The sequence below is a fragment of the Vanellus vanellus genome, assembly GCF_965231255.1.
Source record: "Vanellus vanellus genome assembly, chromosome: 5".
NCBI lineage: Eukaryota > Metazoa > Chordata > Aves > Charadriiformes > Charadriidae > Vanellus > Vanellus vanellus.
The window spans coordinates 8,009,901-8,031,092 of record NC_138910.1 but is presented as its reverse complement, the minus strand read 5'-3'; the positions used below and the strand labels follow the sequence as shown (position 1 = coordinate 8,031,092).

General features: G+C 37.2%; 1 protein-coding gene across 5 annotated transcripts in view; it reads left to right on the top strand.

Moving 5' to 3' along the window:
* The window catches only part of R3HDM1 (R3H domain containing 1), a 54,744-nt gene extending 36,655 nt beyond the window's left edge, over window positions 1–18,089 (top strand). For 2 of the 5 annotated variants that reach the window (XM_082483160.1, XM_082483159.1), the window contains exons 17-25: window positions 4,526–4,680; window positions 5,256–5,404; window positions 7,598–7,701; window positions 8,259–8,426; window positions 11,518–11,687; window positions 11,898–12,048; window positions 14,645–14,727; window positions 15,541–15,625; window positions 16,593–18,089. In XM_082483160.1, coding sequence (XP_082339286.1) covers window positions 4,526–4,680; window positions 5,256–5,404; window positions 7,598–7,701; window positions 8,259–8,426; window positions 11,518–11,687; window positions 11,898–12,048; window positions 14,645–14,727; window positions 15,541–15,625; window positions 16,593–16,957 — 1,430 coding nt within the window. In that variant the 3' untranslated portion in view covers window positions 16,958–18,089. The remainder of the gene's footprint in view (window positions 1–4,525; window positions 4,681–5,255; window positions 5,405–7,597; window positions 7,702–8,258; window positions 8,427–11,517; window positions 11,688–11,897; window positions 12,049–14,644; window positions 14,728–15,540; window positions 15,626–16,592) is intronic. The other 3 variants (XM_082483161.1, XM_082483162.1, XR_014269199.1) reach the window with 3 other exon arrangements.
* The last annotated feature ends 3,103 nt before the right edge of the window (window positions 18,090–21,192 follow it).

Below are 21,192 nucleotides of genomic sequence, written 5' to 3'. Positions count from 1 at the left end.
AAAGTAAGATGAATTAGTACCTTTAAAGGATGTTAAATATCAGAGATGTACCTTGACTGAAAAGTTCTAAACAAAAGATACTAACTTTAGATGTTGTGGCATGAAGAGATTGCTATGCTCAGATACTGGTGATACTGTTTTAATTTGTCTTTGTCCTATGGTTAAAGGTATTTGGGTATTGAATAGACTACACTTAAGTGGTTGAAAATAGTTTTCTTCTCCTGTTTTTGGTACTTTTAACTGTTTCTGAGTTACCTTTCTATGAATGTTATCAAGCTGTATTTGTGTCTCCTTTCTTTCCGATTGTCTCTTTTCCTTAAAAAATTGTAACTGTAGCTACTGTTATTCTGATACTTAAAAATATAATTATGACTTCTTCGGTAAGGTTTGCATTTCTGAAACAAATTTACTTCTGAGTAATATCTAGACTCGCAGTCAAAACTTTCAGAAGTAACTAGTGATGTTTGGAGGCAGAGATCTTTAAAAATCAGACTGTTCTACCATGTCTTAGTTAAATGTGTTAGACTTAGTGTCCTTTTGAGTTTCCTCCAGGAAGAAGGGTTTTTTAATTCCTCCCCCCACCCCTGACTGTGTTGCTCTACAGAGATAGGATGAAAGAACAGCTTTTACAAATATTAACTGGATTTCTTTATAGCTGTTCTATGAAGCAGCCTGTAAGAGGGATGGCTTCCTCTTCTGCAGTTTTTCTAGGAAGTGATCCAACAGCAGCAACACTTGAAGTTGTTATTCAGGGTTCAGTTGACAAATTTACACGGGATTATTTCATTGCAGAATCATCAAGATGTGATGCCCACTTATGGTAGGGTTGTCAGACCATTTTAAAAGATTGTTAGTACCTGCTTACTGCAAAAGAGATCACCACTTTTCACTCTTCAGAAGTGAAAGTATATTGATATTTTTTCAAAGGAAAACAAATTACTTATTTTTGCAACTTGTTTTATCCATTGGTGTTATCCAACTGTATTAGACAACCTGCTTTCCTTCCTCAGAATTTGTAATACCTACACTGCTTAATAGCACTAAGCGTGAGGCTCAGCTGGGGTTACTTCCCCATTTATGGGGACACCCTGTGAATAGCACACACACTCTAGATTGGAGAGAGCCCAGTGTATATATGTAGCTAAACAAAACAATCAGAATGTGAAAGCATAGGGTGATGGTGCATCAGCACCCAGATGCAAATGGAAGGAACTGGTTGCTATCAGGATAAGTTTTCTTCTTGTATGTTTTTAGTTAAGTGTTAACTGCATTTCACTGCCTGTAATGTGGACAAGGTGAAAAGCATCAGCAGCTAAAATCTCCCTCTGTGTCCTAGACGAAATAAAATAAGCAAGCTCTGCAGACAGCTACTTTACTGCTTTGACAATGTACCTGTAACCCTGACACCAAGGGATCATGTTTAAGTGGTGAAGGGGTGGTCCAGCCAATAATTCCATTCAATCCTGTTTGGTTACTTGGTGTTTACTAGCACTAATGGTAGTGAGAAGTATTTTACCAGTGACTGCATATTTAGTGTTTAACTCAAAATCTCCAGATTGCTACCTAGCCATTGCTGCCTCTCATTTACTGCTTTATAGGCAAATTTGAATCAGCATTCTAGAGATGGAAGGTTCCACATCATGTTTTCTGTTCTGTAAACTGCTCATGAGATGGTGTATTTTGAAATTGTCTTTCTTGTAGATTTATTTTAAACCTTACATATTTGTATGAAGTTGACACAAAGCTATATCCAAACTGGCTGATGCTTATTAGTTACGGCTGGTTTTGAGACAAAAGGCAGCGTGTTACTTGGCTAATAGAGCAACGTGTCTGGTCAAAAATGAGAATTAACAAATCTTGCATTATGTAAAAGCTGTGGGGTTTATTTGTCTTACAAAGTGGTTGCTAACTATGAAATAACTTTCCAAACGCAAATTTAGATGAAAGATGACAGCTGCAGAGAGCATGGCAACCGAAGCCACTTTTGGTTTAATATTATGGAGTGGCCTGACTATTATGAGCTGTTGGATTCGGGGCCGTAACACTGTCTGAGAGGTTTACGTTTCTCACAGTGAACCGGTCTCTTTTTCAGCTGCTTCCTGGCTTCCTTTTTAGGTGAAGTATTTGGGGGGTGGGGTGTCACTTAATAAAAATGCTTTTTTTGGTTGTCCAAAAAGATGTTGGGAGAAGAAAACTCTCTTTAAGAAAAAGGCATTTCTGATTGCCATGATAATGAGGCTCAGGTACCATGAGACCTAACCACAGGTTGAATAAAAAATCTTTTCTGAACTACAATTACTGTAGGAACATCAGCTGAAGTTCAACTAGCTTCTACTTCACAAGCCAGTGATGAAACTATTAGAGTTGTAAGAATAGTTGTAGTTGTGACAGTTGTCACCAAGCTATGCTCATAGATTGTTAAGTGATCGTACTTGCTCTTCTGTTCTTGAATAAACGCTGTTTCTCACTCATGTTATTCAGAAAATGTATTTCTATATTATGTAAGTTAACTTTTCTTGTATTAACAGTGATTTCTTATTAATTATGTAAATATTAAGAAACCTGCTTCTTTTTTTATCTACTGTTTCAGAGTATTTCTGTGTAATGAGACATTCTGCTATGGCAGGTGTGGGTTTTCTGCTGAGTGCTGCATTTCTGTCACACCACTCTCTATGCAGAGGTGAAATTGTGAAGCTAAAAATAGAGCATTCTTTGGAACGCTGTGGGGAACCTTCTTGGCAGTCAATTCATATTGTTCCAGTTCTCTCTGCTTGCAAAATTGATCGTGTCTGTCTCTCGAAATGCCAGAAAAAAGCTGAAAAATATGCACAGCTACATTGCAGTTTCTGGGAAATGAGGGGTTTAGGCTGCAGATGTATTGATTGTATGTCATACACTGCAACTTCACATTCTGCTGCTTTTTAGGTGCCATAGTTCATTTTGTAACAAAGTACAATTAAGCATTTTATTACAGATATGAGGTGGATTTTCGTGCACAGTCCAAACTTAAGTGTTATTAAAAATGCTAATTACTAATCCTAATTCAAGCGTGCATTGTTCTGAAGTTTTGTACGGTACTCTGAAAATATTTATAGTGTGGTGTGTGTTTCTAATGAATAACTCTCTTGGTTTTAACAAACTGAATCTTCTTCCCATTAGTTTTCTGAAGCAATATTTGATTATATTAAGACTCTTTTTTTAGTCTTCATTGTTGCAATTTGTATAGACACAGCCAGCTGAGACTGTTCATTCACGATGTTCATTGTACCCTGTATGTCTGTAATCAATGAACATTGGTGGGTTTTGTTTACAAAAAAAAAGTCTTTTGTGTTAACTGACTAGTAATTTTCAAAATAGGCCATGCAATTTTTTTAACACCGTTTAAAGAAAAATCCAAGTGAGTTTTTGCAGCTATATTTGCTTTATTATAGTTCCATACCAAGGTAGGGAGCATGGGGAATGTTACAGTCAGTACAATGTGAATGTGTCCAAGTTAAATACAGACTTGTCTTGCCGTCAGTGCGTCTTGACAAGCCCAGTTTTGTTATTCTGGAGCGATAACTGGCTTTGTCTCAGAAACACTGATAGCTATGGGGTTTTGCTGATGTGGTAAGTATACCTGTATATTAGAATATGACAATAAGAACTTTACTTTTGTTCTGCATGTATTTTGATCATGGTAGCAGCTATCTACTACATGCTTAAAAAAAAAAAAGTGGGAGTTAAGGTTGGACTTAATAAATACACAGATTTCCTGTTTGGCGCTCGTGCTTGGGGTTTTGTTGACTTTTGGTTTTTGGGAGTTTGAGGGTGTTTTAGGCCATTTTTTGAAGGATAGTGGAGGATACCATTTTAAGCAAAAATAAATTGTTGTAGAGGCACTGTAGAGGGGTGAAAACTAAAATTCCCCCCCTCCCCCCCAACTGTATATGAACATGGCTTTTGCCTGGAAGATTTTTCTCAGTTCCAAGTTGTTTTAAGCATTACAGATTTCAGTAGGAATCGGCCTTTTTAAAAAGACTTGCACATGTGCCTTACACAAATTTTCTTGAGGTGTGACTCAGTTTTAAATCATAGTCAAGATGTTCTCATCTGTAGGGCACCTGAGGTACTAGTAGAATGTAACATAACTAGAACTTCTAAAGTACCTTGTTCATAATAATAGACAATTAATTGTTTTTTATATTATCTAGCATGCTTTGTTCAAATGCTTTCAGCTTTCACCTATCAAATCAAGTCAAATCAAGGTGTTAATGCATGTATCTCACTTAGCGTGTAAATAAATACTGCAAGCATGTGACAGCAGCATTGCAAATAGTATGTATAGTATTTCATGCTGGATCCAAACGAATAAATCTGTTAATTTTAATGTTGGCTTCTTTCTATATGCATGATAAGTTCAACTTGTATCAAGTTTCCAGATTTAAAAAGCCATTGGAAAATGCTACACATATATTTTCACACAGGCAACTGTGTCTAAAATACGTTCATTATTTCCAAATAAGATTTAAATTTATAATTTCAGGTTACCAGGTTTTGCCTAACCAGCAGCAAAACTACCAGGGTTTAGTTGGAGTTCAGCAGTCTCAGAATCAAAATCTAGTCAGTGGCCAACACAACAACGTTGGGAATCAAATTCAAGGTGTGATTGTTCCATACCCTTCAGTGCCATCTTATCAGGTGGGTAATTCATTCATAACTTTCCAATCTCTCTTCTGGGTGTTTGTTTGATTTTTTTTTTAATATATTTTTTTTCCAAGTACATTGCTTTGTAAATGGTAGAAAGCTGCAAGCAGGTGTTTAAGGTGACTCTGGGGACATTAAAAAACAAAGAGGGGAAAAAAAAAAAAAAAGCCCCACAATTGAAGCGAGAGGAAAATCTGCTACAAGTGCACAAGTTCTAGTCCTGTTGAAAGCCAAATACTGTTATTTGTGTTAATTGCGATTCAGCTGGGGAAGAAAAAGCTTGTAAGTTTTCCCTCCCCATCACCCCACTTTCTATTGTGGAGAAAATCTCTTTTGTTAATTGATGGAGTCCCTTGGAACCAACACTTCCATTTGGGGGGAAAAAGATAAAAAGTTGGGTTTTTTTTAATAAAGCCCTGTTATTTCAACTACTATTACCACTAGTCTTCTGGATTTAGAGAACTGCAGCAGATCTTTCTTAAAAAATTCTTGTATAAAGTAGGTGATGGCAAAGAGGCAGAAAGAAACACCGTCTGTGAAAGAAAATCTTAATGTGTTCTCTATTTTAGGTTTCGGTGCCTCAAGGTTCGCAAGCAGTGCCCCAGCAGACATATCAACAGCCTGTTATAATTCCCAGTCAGTCGAATCAAGGATTGCCCACAACAGGAATGCCAGTTTACTACAGTGTCATTCCATCAGGTCAACAGAATAATTTAAGGTGAGTTTAACTCAGTTATTTGATTTCACCGCGGCTAGGCTGAATTGCCTTGTATTAACTGACAGGATCTGCTGTAGTATTGCATATATTAAAATGTGTTTCAAAGGCAAACTTACAGACACTTTATCTATTTATTTTGGCTCTTATGCAATTAACTAAACCAACCAATACTGCTTTAATTGGGACATACTTATTAGACTGGGAAACATTGTTCCCATATCACTTTCAGCGATATTTTACTACAGTTCCACATCTTACGTTTTCTGCATTCCTTTTCTTATACATGAAACACCAGTGTGTTCAGTAGCAATGCCTTTTTGCAGTAACAAGTAACATTTAAGATGACTATCCATATTCACTGGTTTTGTCAAAGATACTACTTCAGTAAGGTGTAGGGAAAAGAGAATTTGAATCCCAGGAAAAGACTGACTTTTTTCCTTTTTGGAGCTTTGTCTGGGAGGAGCTTAGCTTACTTTGTTCATGTTGCTAATGAGGCCTGCTGGCACAAAGCTGGCTGTGAAACAAGTGTAGGAACTTGTTTCTTATGCTTGGCTTTTGTTTGATAAATAACTTATTCTTTACCAACTGTGGTAACAGCAAATTGGTCTACATGTACAGCCCTCCCTCCCTGTGTCTACAGATGCGTCCCCAACTCAATTAGAGTATTAGTGAGAGAACAGATAGGCAGATATCTAAAAGAATTCATTAGGATTAATCCTTGTTACAAATTTTTCTTTCTCTAGCTTTTTGAACTTACAAATGTGCATCATTTAAAAATACCTTGCTTACAGCTTTTAAACAAGCAGCAACAGTATGAAGCTTGCTTCATCCTTCAGTGAGTGCAAAGACTTAAATAGTATTTGTTCCATTGCTGCATGACTTCATCTACTTAAATCTGAATTCTTGTTCTTTGTATCTGAAGGTTCCTTTTATCCTTTTCTTTTGTAGTTACATTTGAGGTTCAATGAAGTCATAGGTAGACATAATCCCAAACTTTTTTGAAGTTCTGTTGCTTGATCTTTTGTGTCATTTAGAATGTCCCTCTCTTTTGAACAGGGAAGAATTCAGAGCAAACTAGCAACTTATGACAGTGTCTTGCTGTTATCAAAATAGTTATGTTGCAGCACTTTGACAAGGAAAGCAGAGTGGTGTTCTGCAAGAACCGAGTAGTCTCAAACCTACAGGTCACTATTGAAAACTATAATCAGTAGATAGATGAGAAGCTGTGTGAGAGCAAACATCCCATGCAGATACAAACCCATCTGTTTTAGTTTTCACTGCGTTTTGTCTGCTTTAATGGAAGGGAATCTTTAAATTAAAATTTCATAAACTTCTTGTGACAACATAGGTAAAAATGTTAAGTCCAGCAGGATTACACCTACTTTTTTCCACAATCTGAATAAAGTATTTTCTCTCATTCCTTCAGAATGTTTACTTTATCTGTTAGTATGGAAATGAAGTACAGAATTCTGTAGGCACCATTCTGATTATGGTCCGCCAACCTGATGTTCTGGCTATGATCAGTTAGTGGTATGATAGAATTTGCCTATGTCTGTTACCTGTTTTTTCCCCTGAATGCCCTGAAAAATACCTAGCGTAAATAAACTTTTAAAGTTATCTTTTTCCTACATATTAAAAATAAATGAAAGGTTGTTTATCTCCTTGAGTCATCTTTCTTTTCCCACACCCTATTTGGTAAAGCCACGGAAAGGCAATCATCTCTTTAAGCTGTGTTACTTTACACTGAAGCAGAGGTGTGCTTGTTTGGGGTGCTGAAGAAGCTGGCTCAGCTGAGGGACTGCATCTGAAATCCTCGTGGCAGGTTCTGTGGTGATCGCTTAACTGAGACCTAATTCTGGTTCACTGGCCAAGACAACAAATTTTCTCTGTATTATTCTACATGTCTCTATACAAATACAGCACTCGACACAAAAATAGTGTATTGAAACAGGTGAATTAGTACAGCTTCTTAATGTTTGCGGGGCATAAGTTTTTGCCAAGGAACAGATGTGAAACTTCAGTCTTCTGAAGAATGAGTAGATTCAGGGGGAGGTGGGAATACTATTGATTTTAAAAATTAACAAAATCTCAGTGATTTGCAGTATGTGTAGACAGCAAATGCAGCAGTCGTGATTAAATAAATGAGTCTAGCATAAATGCCTTAGTCACATTCTTTTTTTATTATTATTACAGTTCATCAGTAGGATATTTGCAGCATCCTGGATCAGAGCAGATACAGTTTCCTAGAACATCATCACCATGCAACTCACAGCAGCTTCAAGGACAGCAGTGTGCAGGTTGGGGGAATAAAGTTTTTATTGAAAGACCTGCTGTTAATATGCTGGGTGATTGGATATTTGCTATTATGGGTTTGATTTAGAAATAACTACTGCATTATATTTCCTTCTGTGTCCCATTTTTGAAGTTATATTGGAGGCAGGTTAACTCAACATCTCCATTTGTTTATCATTGGAAGCTCTAAAGTTACTTTCTTAGAATTCAGTAACGTATATTGTAATGCCTTGCATGTCTGTTTGTGAGTTGAGACAGACTTGAGAACTAGCTGTTGTCAGCAGAATGACTTTCGTCTTTTCCTGAATAGCTACACGAGTCTGAAAATTTTGTGATTTGGGGTTACATTTGATAGAACAAGCAAGGTACATTTTGGAAGGAATGTACTTGGCTTTTCTACTCAAGAAGCATTCTAGATTTCACTTAATGGAGTAGTGATTTCTTTAGAGTTCCTGAGAAGACGGTGAAAACTGTAAGCTTTCTGGGTTAATACTCCAAAGCTGTGTGGGGTGCTTTGGTTTTGTTTTTATGGTAGCCTTATTTACTGTTTTTACTTTCATAGTTTATACCAACCATTCAAGTCAGAAGCCATCACCTCCTACATTATTGCCACCATCATCAAAGTCAAAGCCACAACAGGCTGCTTCCATTGTGCACTACAGCATAGTGTCTCCACCCTCATCATGTAAAAGTTCGCCCACTGGTCTTTCCATCATGCAGCCAATTAAAGGTATATTTTATTGGGACTTTCATCTGAGCCATTCTGTCTAGAAACATGTTGTAAATTATCAGACTGATTTCATGGCTAACTGCTAGAACAACTGCAACTTGAGTGCCATCGCTGCAAACATTTATTATTTTTTTTATTATTCTTCATCTGAATTGCTATTATTGTAACTTTCAAAATGACAACTTGGAACTTGAGTGAAACAATGGCCGGCTTCATGGGGGCAGCCTGGAGGCAGCCTTCAGCACATGTTTCACTTTAGCAGAAGCACTTAAATCGGGTTTGGAATGTTTTGATCTACAAAGCATTTGGATAATTTTTAGAAGGTGTATAAATAGCAGCCTCAATGGTGTGTGAAAGCAGTGGTGACATAAAGCTTGTCATATCCATTAAATGTCTCTAAATGTTAATATCCAAACACTTAAAAACTCTGAATTTCCAACCATAAAATTGATGGATTGGTCAGGAAATTAAGAGCACTAGGGTTAGCCTCCAAACAAGAGGTTATAGAACAATCCCGTGATTATAGCAGTACTGTCTTTATTTTACCAATAGGGAATTTGATACATTAGAGGTTTGGTTGGCCGAAAAGGGGTAATCTCAAACACTGCTATCTCAGTATTTTGCAAGCAAGCAAGCAATAGATTAAACAACCCTAGGTCAATGACCTACATTCCACTATAAGTGTGGTGTTTCTTACAAACATTAATCTTTTAAGATATTTTTAGAGCCTGTTTATTAGTAAATAGATAACATGTAGTTATGTGGCATGATAGCTGAATCAACAGTGTATTATAGTTCAGGGGCAGGTTTGGCTTTGTTTCGATTTTGCTTTGAGTTTGGCCTTAATTCTGGAGGACTCATATCAGGATGTCTGAAATCGGTCTCACACTTGTTTTTTCTGCCCTCCTAATCTATCCTGGAAGTGCTGGTTTTATGCCATTTTGAAGGCCTGGTTCAAACCAGTTAAACTGCAATTTTAAGAAGTTTGGGGAAGGGAGAAGCCCTCTGACATGGGGAGAACAAATTTTGAGACAATAATGAAAAGCATGCTTTTCACTAAGTGATATCGAGAAGATGAATCGAGGCCACTGAGGCAAGGGTGATGAGGACATACGCCGACAAGCAGCAGAGTTGTGTTTCTTTTCATTTGAAAAAGGTACAGAGGACCAGACCGTAAATCTGGGAAGCTTTTTCAAGGACTTTTTCTGGGTTCCCTTCTCATGGGTTTTGACGGGTGATACAAGTGTCTCCAAACTGACGCATGTGTTCCATGGCACTTCATTTTTGTCAGGATGCTTGTTTAGGAAAAGAATTCCATTGATTTTCATTTACTGAAATGCTGTGGAACTGAAGTAGTAGAAAGAACAAATTTTTCTGGATGTACAAAGTTTTCTTTAGCAGTTAAAATAGTATTTTCTGGTTGTGACACTTTTAGAAATGGTGCTTAAATGGTTTCAAAGGACAAGCGCGTTTTTGTTGGATGCTTCAGTTCTCACAGAACAGATAAATAATAAAAGAGTATGCTAGAGTGCTGCAGAACAACATACTATAATATTATAAAACAGTAAGATGTAAATAAGTATCATTTATAATATTTATGGATATATGCATAAAATATTAACATGAATCCAATTTTCTTGTCTAAAATGTAGTGTATACAGATGTTTGGTACATCTCACGTTTACATATAAGTTTACGGCTTTATCACTTGGAAACTGTTGTGTTATATATTATTATGATTTGTAGTAGATCTCCATAAACAGAGTTATATTTTTATTTTGCTGTGCTACAAAATAGAAATATTCACAGTGTGGGTCTTACAGGGACAGAGCGGGGACTCTTAAACTTATAACCTCTGCTACAGTTGGCTAGATATCTGATGCTTCCATTTCAATCTGTAACACATGGGTAGAACTTTTTGCCATTAAAAAGAATGGATGTGGAAACATTACTAATATTATTTAATTTATTTTTATAAATATCAATATAGTAAATATTTCAGAATAGAAGTTACAAAAGCTAATATAGTTTTAGTATTACAAGTTCATTATTCTACATTGTTTGGTTTGCTTTTTGAAGGAGTCTCTATTTGTGGAGCCCAGGGGTAGTGAAAACAATAGCCTGTTTTAAAAAATGAGACAAATGCATTTCATACTCTGTATTTGACTGCTCCTAACTGATGCTATGACGTAGGTAGCAAATTAAGAAGATTGTAGACTCCCTCTTTAAAGGTGGATGATTAAATGATGTGTACACCATGTGTTTTAATCGTGTTTTCTGAGAAATACTGTGAACAGTGGGTAGAGAAGGAAATTGCAAACAACCATTTACAAGTAAACAGGATGTTATATAAATTACCTGGGACAGAGCTAGGTCAGAGGGGGAAGACAGCTTCTCTCTTGGCAGCCTCTCATCACAAGTCCTCATGTGGAACCTTACGGAACAGTGCTGGCTGTTTAGCTGTTCTCCCCTGACTGGCATTTCTGTAGCTACCACAGTAGTTAAGTGGTACAGGATGTGGGGATCAATTTGCAGTCTCTGCCCAGAAAAACATTCCTATATAGAACTTGTAAATGAGGATAATTCTGCCTCCAAATAAAGATTGATTCCAGGTCTTTCCAAAGTATGCCATCATATCAGAGAAAACACTTTGAGTCTCTATTGCTGTATATCATATAAAACTAATTAGGTAGCTTCTATTTTTAAATAAAGCATGTTTGTTTAATACCACATGTTCTTCAACATGTTGCTCTGACAGTAGCTACAGTGAATGTCAAATACTTTCAATTACTATTAAATAGAATGATTTCTTTCAAAAATATTTTCAGTAATGCGTTTAAGTGGTTTCACTATCTCTTCTAGTTCTGGGAAGCCCTCTCTACTAGTTAACTATTGCAGATTTAGCTGATAGTGGAAATATAATGGTACAGAAGATACTGCTCTAGTTTTCTAGAATTCAGCAGCTTATTTAGCAAAACATTCCTTGTTATCCCCCCCCCCCTTTTTTTTTTAAATTCACATCTCTTCTGCTAAAATGAAAATTGAAATGTGTGATGAACTAAGTGTACCCTACTGATTTCTTGTCTTGTAGCAGTAGCACCACCACCAGGTGGAGGAGTAGTAATGATGCAGCTAAATATACCTAACAATCCTCAGCCTCGGAACCATTCACCTCCACAGTGGAAACAGAATAAATACTACTGTGATCATCAAAGGGGGCAGAAGTCCACAGAACTTAGCACTTTAGACAGTGCTGCACAGGTATGAGGCTTTTGTTTTGTTTTCCAGGATAACTTGAAATTTGCATAAATTACATCTTTGCACTTTTTTCAAAAGTTCTTTTTGGGAAATAAAAATCTGATAATACTTAATATAGCTCTGTTAATTTTACTTAGGTCTTTGAATGCTGTAGTTGTTGTCTGGCTTGTTCACTAGGGACTTTTTAAAACACTAACTACTTGTTTATTCCAGTTGCAGCATAGTCCTCAACTAGGTAGTCCTGTCACCTCACCGGCCCAATCACCAGCACCAGCTCAGCTATCAAACATGAAGAACATCCGTCCCACATTAACACCTCTTTCTATTGTGTCCCAGTTTTCTAGACCTTTTGTTCCTGGACAAGGTATACTTTTAGTTAACTACAATTTCTGTATGTTTTCTATTTGAATGTTCTAAAATACAAGTTATAGGAGGATTTTCTGATGAACTGTAGCTCACTTTGGTAGTAATACCATAGAATATCATATCATAGAATGGTATGGGTTGGAAGGGACCTTAAACACCATCGAGTTCCACCCCCCCTGCCATGGGCAGGGACACCTCCCACCAGACCAGGCCTCGAACACCTCCAGGGATGGGGCATCCACAGCTTCTTTGGGCAACTTGTTCCAGCGCCTCACCACCCTCATAGTGAAGACTTTATTCCTGACATCTAATTTGAATCTACCTTCTCCCAGTTTGAAGCCATTCCCCCTTGTTTAATCACTACATGCCCTTATAAAAAGACCCTCTCCAGCTTTCTTGTAGGTGCCCTTCAGATACTAGAAGGCTGCTATAAGGTCTCCCCGGAGCCTTCTCTTCAGGCTGAACAACCCCAACTGTCTCAGCCTGTCTTCATAGGAGAGGTGCTCCAGCCCTCTGATCATCTTCATGGCCTTCCTCTGGACCTGCTCCAAGAGGTCCATGTCCTTCTTATGTGGAGGGCTCCAGAGCTGGATGCAGTACTCCAGGTGCAGTCTCACCTCCCTCAACCTGCTGGCCACCCTTCTTTTGATGCAGCCCAGGATACAGTTGGCAATACTAATGAAGCAGGATCATCAAAATTATCCACTCAAACATCATGTAAAATTTCACCTTATCTCTCTAATACCATCCCCCATATTCTCAAAAGCCTCTCAAAAATTTTCTTGTTGTGAGCAATTCTATAACCCACTAGCCTTCTCAAATGTGAAATTCCCCATTTCAGCATTGAAAATATTAATAAAAAGTTTGATATAATTTAGCTTCAAGTTTTAAACGCAAATCAAAACCTCGATATACACTGTCAGAAAGGATATAATTTTAGAGCTACAAAGATAAAATAAATGTGGGGCTAGCTGATCTTAATACATTAGGTGGGCATATTATCTTTTGGGGGAAAGGATACAGAAATGTGATGCTGAGATTAATGTTCTGCAAGACTCGCTTATTAGTTGATGATGTACTGAATCGAACCACTGCCTAAGTAAGAATTCTTCATTCCTTTGTAGAAAAACTAGCACGATGGGACTAGAGCCTCTAGCTCATACTGCTGCTACTTCAGTTAGTATTTCAGATAGTACCCACCCAAATACAGAAGACGTTCCTTGTTGAAGAATTTCAGTCCTCTGCTGCCATGTTAACAAAAAAAAACAGAAAACAGCGAGTTTTCACTGAGATGTGATAGTTGATAACGTTTAAAAACCAAATGATGAAAAAAAAAAAAAAAACCAAAACAACTAACTTTGTCAGTGAGCAAAGCTGTCCTGTTATAGTTCCCAAACTCAAAATTAATGGGTCTGCTTTACAGAAAGAGTTGCTTTAAAGCAAAACTTACAGAAAATTCTGTATGTCTTCGCTATTGATAAAGAAGACTTTATTTTCTTGTCTGTCTTTGTCTTATATGCTGCATAATCACTTCCTCAGGGAAGTGATCATCCCCCTGTACTCGGCACTGGTGAGGCCCCACCTCAAGTACTGTGTTCAGTTTTGGGCCCCTCACTACAAGAAAGAAATTGAGGTCCTGGAGTGTGTCCAGAGAAGGGCAACGAAGCTGATGAGGGGTCCGGCGCACAAGTCCGGAGCAGCTGAGGGAACTCTGGTTGTTTAGCCTGGAGAAAAGGAGGCTGAGGGGAGACCTTATTGCTTTCTACAGTTTCCTGAAAAGAGGCTGTAGAGAGGTGGGGGTCAGCCTCTTCTCACTAGTAACCAGTGATAGGACAAGAGGAAATGTCCTCAAGTTGCACCAGGGGAAGTATAGATTGGATATTAGGAAAAAGTTCTTCACAGAAGTTTTCACGGGTTGTTAAGCATTGGAACAGGCTGCCCAGGGCAGAGGTGGAGTTGCCATCCCTGGAGGTATTTAAAAGACGGGTAGATGTGGTGCTGAGGGACGTGGTTTAGTGGTGGTTTTGGCAGTGCTAGGTTGATGGTTGGACTTGATGATGTTAAAGGTCCCTTCCAACCTAGACGATTCTATGGTAATCTTTATGTCATTGTGTTGTATTCCAATGTAAAAATTTCAGGTTGCCTGTTGTAAAGTATCCCTCTCAACTTTCTTAATCTTCTGGGATTACTAAAAACTTTTATTTCATTGTCTTTGTGGATCCTTGGAGCAAATAAGAATGTGAAGATGCACCTGGCTCTAATCAGGGATATAACCATGAAAATGATTAAATTAGTACACCAAGAGGAGCTTTAGCCTTATTAAGCTCATTTTGAAATGAGAGGAGTTAGATAAGACTGCAATGAAAAAAAATGTTTAGTGTTTTTCATTGTAATTCTTAAATGCAAGAAAGCTTGTACCTTTTCACCTTGTGATCAGTATGTGAACAAATCTTACTTTGTTCGCCTAGCCAAATACACTAATTTGGTGCATCGTTATTCTGCTTTCTCTTCTGTGAAAGATATACATAGTAAGAGGAACTTGGAGGAAGATTTCATATAACAGAAAAATCCTTCTAATTACCTTTCTCTTTAAGGAGATGCCAGATACCCATTGCTTGGCCAACCCCTGCAATACAATCCACCATCTTTATTACGTGGACAAGTAACGAGCCAACAGGTATTAAAGAGAACAATCTCCTGGCAACACTGAAAAAAACAATTCAGGACTACCATTATAACCACCATGAACAGGAAAATGTTATTGCATTAGAAAAGTAATTGAGTGGAAGGTGCTTGCTTTCCAATAACAGTTTTATTCTGTGTTGGTAATTCCCATTGTTCTTGATTGTTTTATTAAAAAAGAAGAAATGAGAAATGTTTTCCTGAAACTTAGCTTTGGGCACAATGTAGATTATGGATTTTTTTTTTTTTTTTAATCAATTTGCCAGCAGTTCCTAAAACCACAGAGAGAACATTTGCTGAAAGGACTTTCTTTTATTTAAATAACAACTTAAAAAAAAAATAGAAAATACATGCGGGTATTTCTAAACAAAGAGTGGGTTTGTTTCTTATAAGAAAAACAAACCCAAAATATTAGTGTTAGCAAAGCTAAAAAGTTTTGCCATATCTTTAATTTTTGGGACAGACGCACAGACTCCCTACCTCTACCTTGCTCAGTTCTACCTGAGATCAGTCAGAAGATGTGATGGGGGGGAATGAGGGGGGTGTTCTTCCAAGGAGATTTAAGGTGATTTTTTTTTTTTTTTTCATCATTTCGTCCCTTTCTTCTGAAGCCAAGGATAGAATGTGCCTGACTGCAGGATTGCCAAACTTCAAGACTAAAATTGGACATGAAAATCTGTTCTGTACAACAGTAGTGCAGATTACTTTCCAGATGCTCCTCTGCACTGCTTTTCACTGAGCTAACCTAGAAATTTTAAGATACTGGTGCACTGTCATTAAAGTAAATAACTTTTGTCAATCTTTCCAGTGTCAACCTGGAAACAGACATGGAAATAGGGGAAAGAAACCAGCAAAGAAGGCTGCTTCAGCAGATCTTGGTGCAGGAGAACCAGGTATAGAATTACTGATTGACACAGTCCTCCAGAAAAATGAATTATGATGGGCTGGGAGTGTAGCAAGAAAAGCAAAGGTGAGAAAAGGGCCAGAATAAAGAGTAATTGGACAGAAACAGACATGGCAAACATTGAAAATGTAAGGATGGAGAGAAAGACTTGATTTGGAGAGAGGGGAAGAGGGATGTTAAATGAGGAAAGCAGTTTTGAAGGCTGGAGAAAAGACCAGAGAAGATCAGGATTGGACAGTACTAAAAGGAAAAGCAAGTTTGTGAGTTTACTGGATGTAAGTTCTGTTATATTGTTACATTAAATATTGTTATCTTAAATATACATACCCCTGTTTCCTTTTATTTGTATGAAATGTGAAATCAACCATAAACCACCAATTAGTTTGTGCTTTTTTTTTTTTCTAATATAAATAACCACATGAATTTGGGGGACGTATTGGGAGATCTACAGGATTAGCTCCTTGGAGTTGGTAAAGATGTCATATAAATAAAACATGACATCATCTATCTTCATATCTTTACTAGAATTTTTCTGCAAGTGTCACCTACTATCAACTCTTTGCAGAAAGTTACAGATAAATCAGCTTTTTCTAACAAGAGAAGGCAGACTAGTTTTTTAGCACAGTGCTGTGTGAAGAGTTAACAGGCAAACCCAGTGAGATGCTATAGTGAGTTTTCAAACCTGCTGCAAAATTTGGTGTTGATTATTTTATTATTTTTCCCTCTCTCTTTTGAGGGTCCTCTTTGTATTTTTAGCTTTTATTTGTAAGCTTTTAGCAGTAAGCAGTGCTAAATGTGAAAGCAAAAGGCTCTCTAGAATACCAGAAATGGAATTGCTGTGTATTTGGTATCAGCCAACTGGAGAGATACAAGTATGAAATAACTCATTTTCCATTGTGTTTGTTGTATCATTAAGTACAATGACCAATTCAGATTCAATGTTTTTCTTGTTTCAGTTGTGGGAAAAGTTCTAGAAATTACTGAACTACCAGAAGGCATAACTCGTATGGAAGCAGAAAAACTATTTGGAGAACTTTTAAAAGTTGGTGCCAAGATTCGGTGGCTAAGGGATTCGCAGTGTCTACAAACACAGCAGCAGCAGCATCGTTACTGTGGCAGCGGAGACAGTAGCGTGAACACTGAGCCATCCAAACCTAGTGACTTGGCTTCCACTTACACGGTTCTAGCTACGTTCCCTACAATGTCAGCTGCTCAGAATGCATTGAAGAAACAAAGTAGTACCTCAGTGAACAAGTTCAGGCTGAGAACAAGCAAGAAGCACTATGACTTTCATGTTCTGGAAAGGGCTAGTTCTCAGTAGCTGTTACATCAGTGGACACTCAGCCTTTACTACTTCCATGTCCTCCTCTCCTTGATTGGCTTGATGTTATGGGGTTTCTGTTCTCTTCATAGAGACTCCTGGGATGCTTTGTCATATGACGTTAGCCATTGAAGAATAAATAACCCAGTGATCCAGCAAGATGAAGAAAAAAAACTACAGAATTAATCCCAAACAATAGCAAGGAATCATCTTTGAGACAGGCAGCTTTCTACACGGAATGCTGTTTAAATGCCCCCTACTTTTATAGTAGTTTTGTTTTATATTTTTGAATTCTTGTATCAGATCCAAAGTTCTATTGTACAGCAAACGTTCATAAAAATACATATTCAGATTTGTATTTTATAATCCCTTTTCACAGCCAGCACACAGCTGTCCATTCCAAGGCAGGAACCTAAGGATTGGTGGAGGGGAAAAGAGAACCATTTTCAAGGAATTACACTCATTTTCTAGCAAACTAACCCAAATCTTCAAGTTAACCTGTTCTTTGTCCCTTGTGGTTTTTTGTTCTTTTTTTTTAAGAAAAAAAAAAAAATTTTAGTAACTAACTCCTTAGATGGTCATTTTCTTTTGCGATTCATTCAAGCAATGTCAAAAGAAATCACAAGTAGGTTGTACCCTTGAAGGATTTGCTTCTGATCCAACAAGCTTAATAATTATTTAAAGGGGAATATGAATAGGTTACAAAGAATGTTCACAGAATCACATTTTAATATTTCTTCTTTTTAGCAAAAGTGTGAAGAAACTAAAATGTATCTTCACAAGTGACAAAATGTTTGCACTTTAATTGTGTTCCCACCAGTATGGATCTCTTTCTCTTCCTTTTCACGCTAAGATAATTGTGTTTGATAAGTGCTGGAAACCTTTTTAATGGTTTGAGTTTTCATCATTTGCAGATGCTCACTGGACATTAAAGATTCATTGCACATAAATGAAACAAACTTTTTTCAATTTGTGTAATTTGCAAGGCTGTACAATGTGTGCTGATGCAAGCCTTTTTCAGTTCAAGAAAATAAATGTTTACAAACACAAACTTTTTCAGTGCACTTGTTTAAACTTCTAGGGGTCTTCTGAAACCTCGATGAACATGTATTAATGGTTTGAATCCTTTCATATGTGAGAAAATAACTTCAAAATAACACAAATACTAGAACTTCTCAAAGAACTACTATTGCTGTTCCTCTTCTTGAAGCATTTATTTATGTTATGCTGCCCTTCATCATTTTAAAATGTTTCCCTATATAAGTAAAAAGAGAGAGAAATTGATAAGACACCATAAGGGACTGCTCCTGGGGGTTTTTTATGTTTGGAAAGGCACTGATTTGTTGTGTAGACAAGCAACTACTTGTTCCCTTAAGGCTATCGCTTTGTAAAAGACGTTTGTAACTTCTATAAGTGGAAACTCGAGGTAAACATTGTTTTAAAACATTTCACAGAGGAAAAGTAAAGAATTCAAGTGCCCAAACCAGCATTAACTCTCATCTTGTATACAAAAAAAACCCCAAACCTGTCCCTGAACAACCAAACATAAACATGTGAAATGGCAAGAACAATCCTGTGCATGTTCAATTCTTAAATCCTTCATCTGATGAATCAAAGTACTTGGAAGAAAACTGACCTTTCTGGGAATAATGTAGCCTAATAAATTAGGTATATGGGACTTGATTCTGCAAAATGCTGTAGCAACAGGTATTTACGTGACTAAAGGTAAACTTATACTCAGATGTTCCCCTAGAACAGAGGGGAAGATGTTCAGCTTCAAGGCCCTACCAAAAGGCAAATTTAATTATCTTGGTCTGCTTTTGTAAAAGGATGGTACTTCTCAGCATTTGAGTTCTTATGCTACTACCTGACTGAATATATAATGTGAACGAGGGGGATATATTTATTCCTCCTCAGGTTGGATTGATGTAGTTTATTGCATCCAAAATCAAAGATGGTAAAAAACCCAGTTTATGCAGATTATAATATTCCCCTCCTCTGAATAGCATGAGATAAGATGACTAACACACAGGTTCCGTCACTGTCTCTTGCCAATTTCCAATACTACTTTAATCTTATGGTTTTAATCCTGTAAAAGTAGTTAACAGATTAAAGGTTTATAGCAATGGATGTCACGACCCAGAGAGGCAGCTGCCTCCCGTGGCTAACATTCCAGGACAAGAATTTTCATAGATGTAGAAGACTAGTCAGCTGAGAGCTTCCATCTATTCTGAATGACCTAAGAACTAAATCTAACATAAAATCAAATCGTTTCCAAAGGATGCTGCATGACTTGCTTCATTTAATAAACTTTTCCCATAATAACCAAAGAGAAGAAAATGTAACAAGAGGTAAGCATGGGGAACACAAGCAATCCAAAGAAAAGGAGGGGAGCGATACACTGATTAGGAACAAGGCCCAGCAAATATTTAATTCTTAATCAAGTTGTAAACTTGAGTGCAAATTGCCCTAGAAGGAAAAATTACCACATTTAATAAGCCAGTTGTATTCTAATCCTGAATCTGATACTTACCTACAATTACTACCAGGCAGGCCACCCTTTCTGAGTATGTTTTCCTCTCTTAAAATGGGCAGTTACATATTTTTTTTTTTATCTGGATGTGCCAATACAAGCCACACAGATAGAATTAATGGGACTTTGGAAGCGTCAGAGGCCTCTGATGTCTACGGTGGGCACAGAATTCATGTATTTATGCTTTGCAGTCCTGTTTGTTACTGATTTTGTGCTATTTCATGCTGTCTCTAGTAAGTGAACAGTGCATAAACTCATCTAACCAAGACCATTTGTACCTTCCTGGCTTTTACGCTTCTGCTCCTTTTGGTTCCTTAAAACACACAAGACTGGGGACTGTGTACAAAAAAACCCTGAAAGTAAATTTGTTCCATAAATTTGTATCATGTTCTAGAAAGCAAATAAATGCACTTTATGGCATGAAACAGACATTGTATGTAAAGAAGGTATTCTCAAGAAATCTTCTAGTGCTCTAGTGTATTTCAGCTTCCTATCATTTAACATTAAAGCCATTTTTAAAGTAAATAGTGGCAAAAGGAATTAAGTGGGGACTTAAATTATATTGCAGTAATTTAATACACTTCATTTGGTTGGGAACATGTCATAAATTTTTAAGCTGAGAAAAAAGCACTGGAAGAATAACTATAAAAGCCAAACAAATTTGGCTATTACGTACTCTACCAAAGGCTGCTATTTCTTGACTTTAACTAATATAGTTATATAACTGTGCAGAATGCATCCCTGAACTGTGAACAGATTCAGTGTTATTTGTGATACGACGGGGAAAATGATAATGCAAAATTAAGAAAAAAAATTTAAGCTCCATACTCTGGGAACACTCAAAACCACACGGACCCATGGTTGGTATAAAGTGAAATGTTGGTAATAGGCTTCTTGCATCTTACCTGAGACTCCTCCCTGAGCAAATTTAACTTACTGTAACCTGAAATCCTTTTCTTTCACTCCCAGATACACTTAGAAAGTGACATAAGAAGAAAAGTAGCGGAATATCTACAAAGAAATCTAGTACTGTGGTGTACTGAAGACTGTAGCACTTAGGTGTTTCTACCTGCGACCATCCCTCATCCTACTGGCCTTTTGTAGAACACACCTTATGTTTCAAGATCCAGGTGGTAGAGGACGCAATACACAGATGGGAGTTCAATTTTGCCAAAGCACGAGTAGAACTGTTTAGCTTGATGAATCAAATAAGGTACTTCGATACGCAACATGCCTTTCACGGTATGACCATTTTTAATGTCTTGTGCTATTCAAATAGCTCTATACACTCTTCCTATCTAGTAATACAAGCCAATTCTCCCTCTCAAGATGGAACAAATAGTTATATTCTCATGCGGACACTCATTTGTGCCTTAAAACTTCACATTTGACACCATTGTTGTTTTGAGTTAATCTTGTACTAACTTGTTTGGATGTCTGAAAGGGAGTCGTAATTAAATTGCAACTATCTTCTTTTACAAATACCTATTTTAGCTCCATGACATATTTTACCTAGAAAATTGGTATGGGCTGTAATTGCCTGTATTTAGCCCTGAGGCAAAGAATATTTAGATGAAGTTTTGCAGAAAACTGATCAAACCACTTTAATCTCATGAAAAATTATGGTAGCTGGAATTTTTATGTATTTCCAGCTGAGAAAGGGCTTATTTCAAACCCTTCAATGTTTCTACAGCTCAGTCTT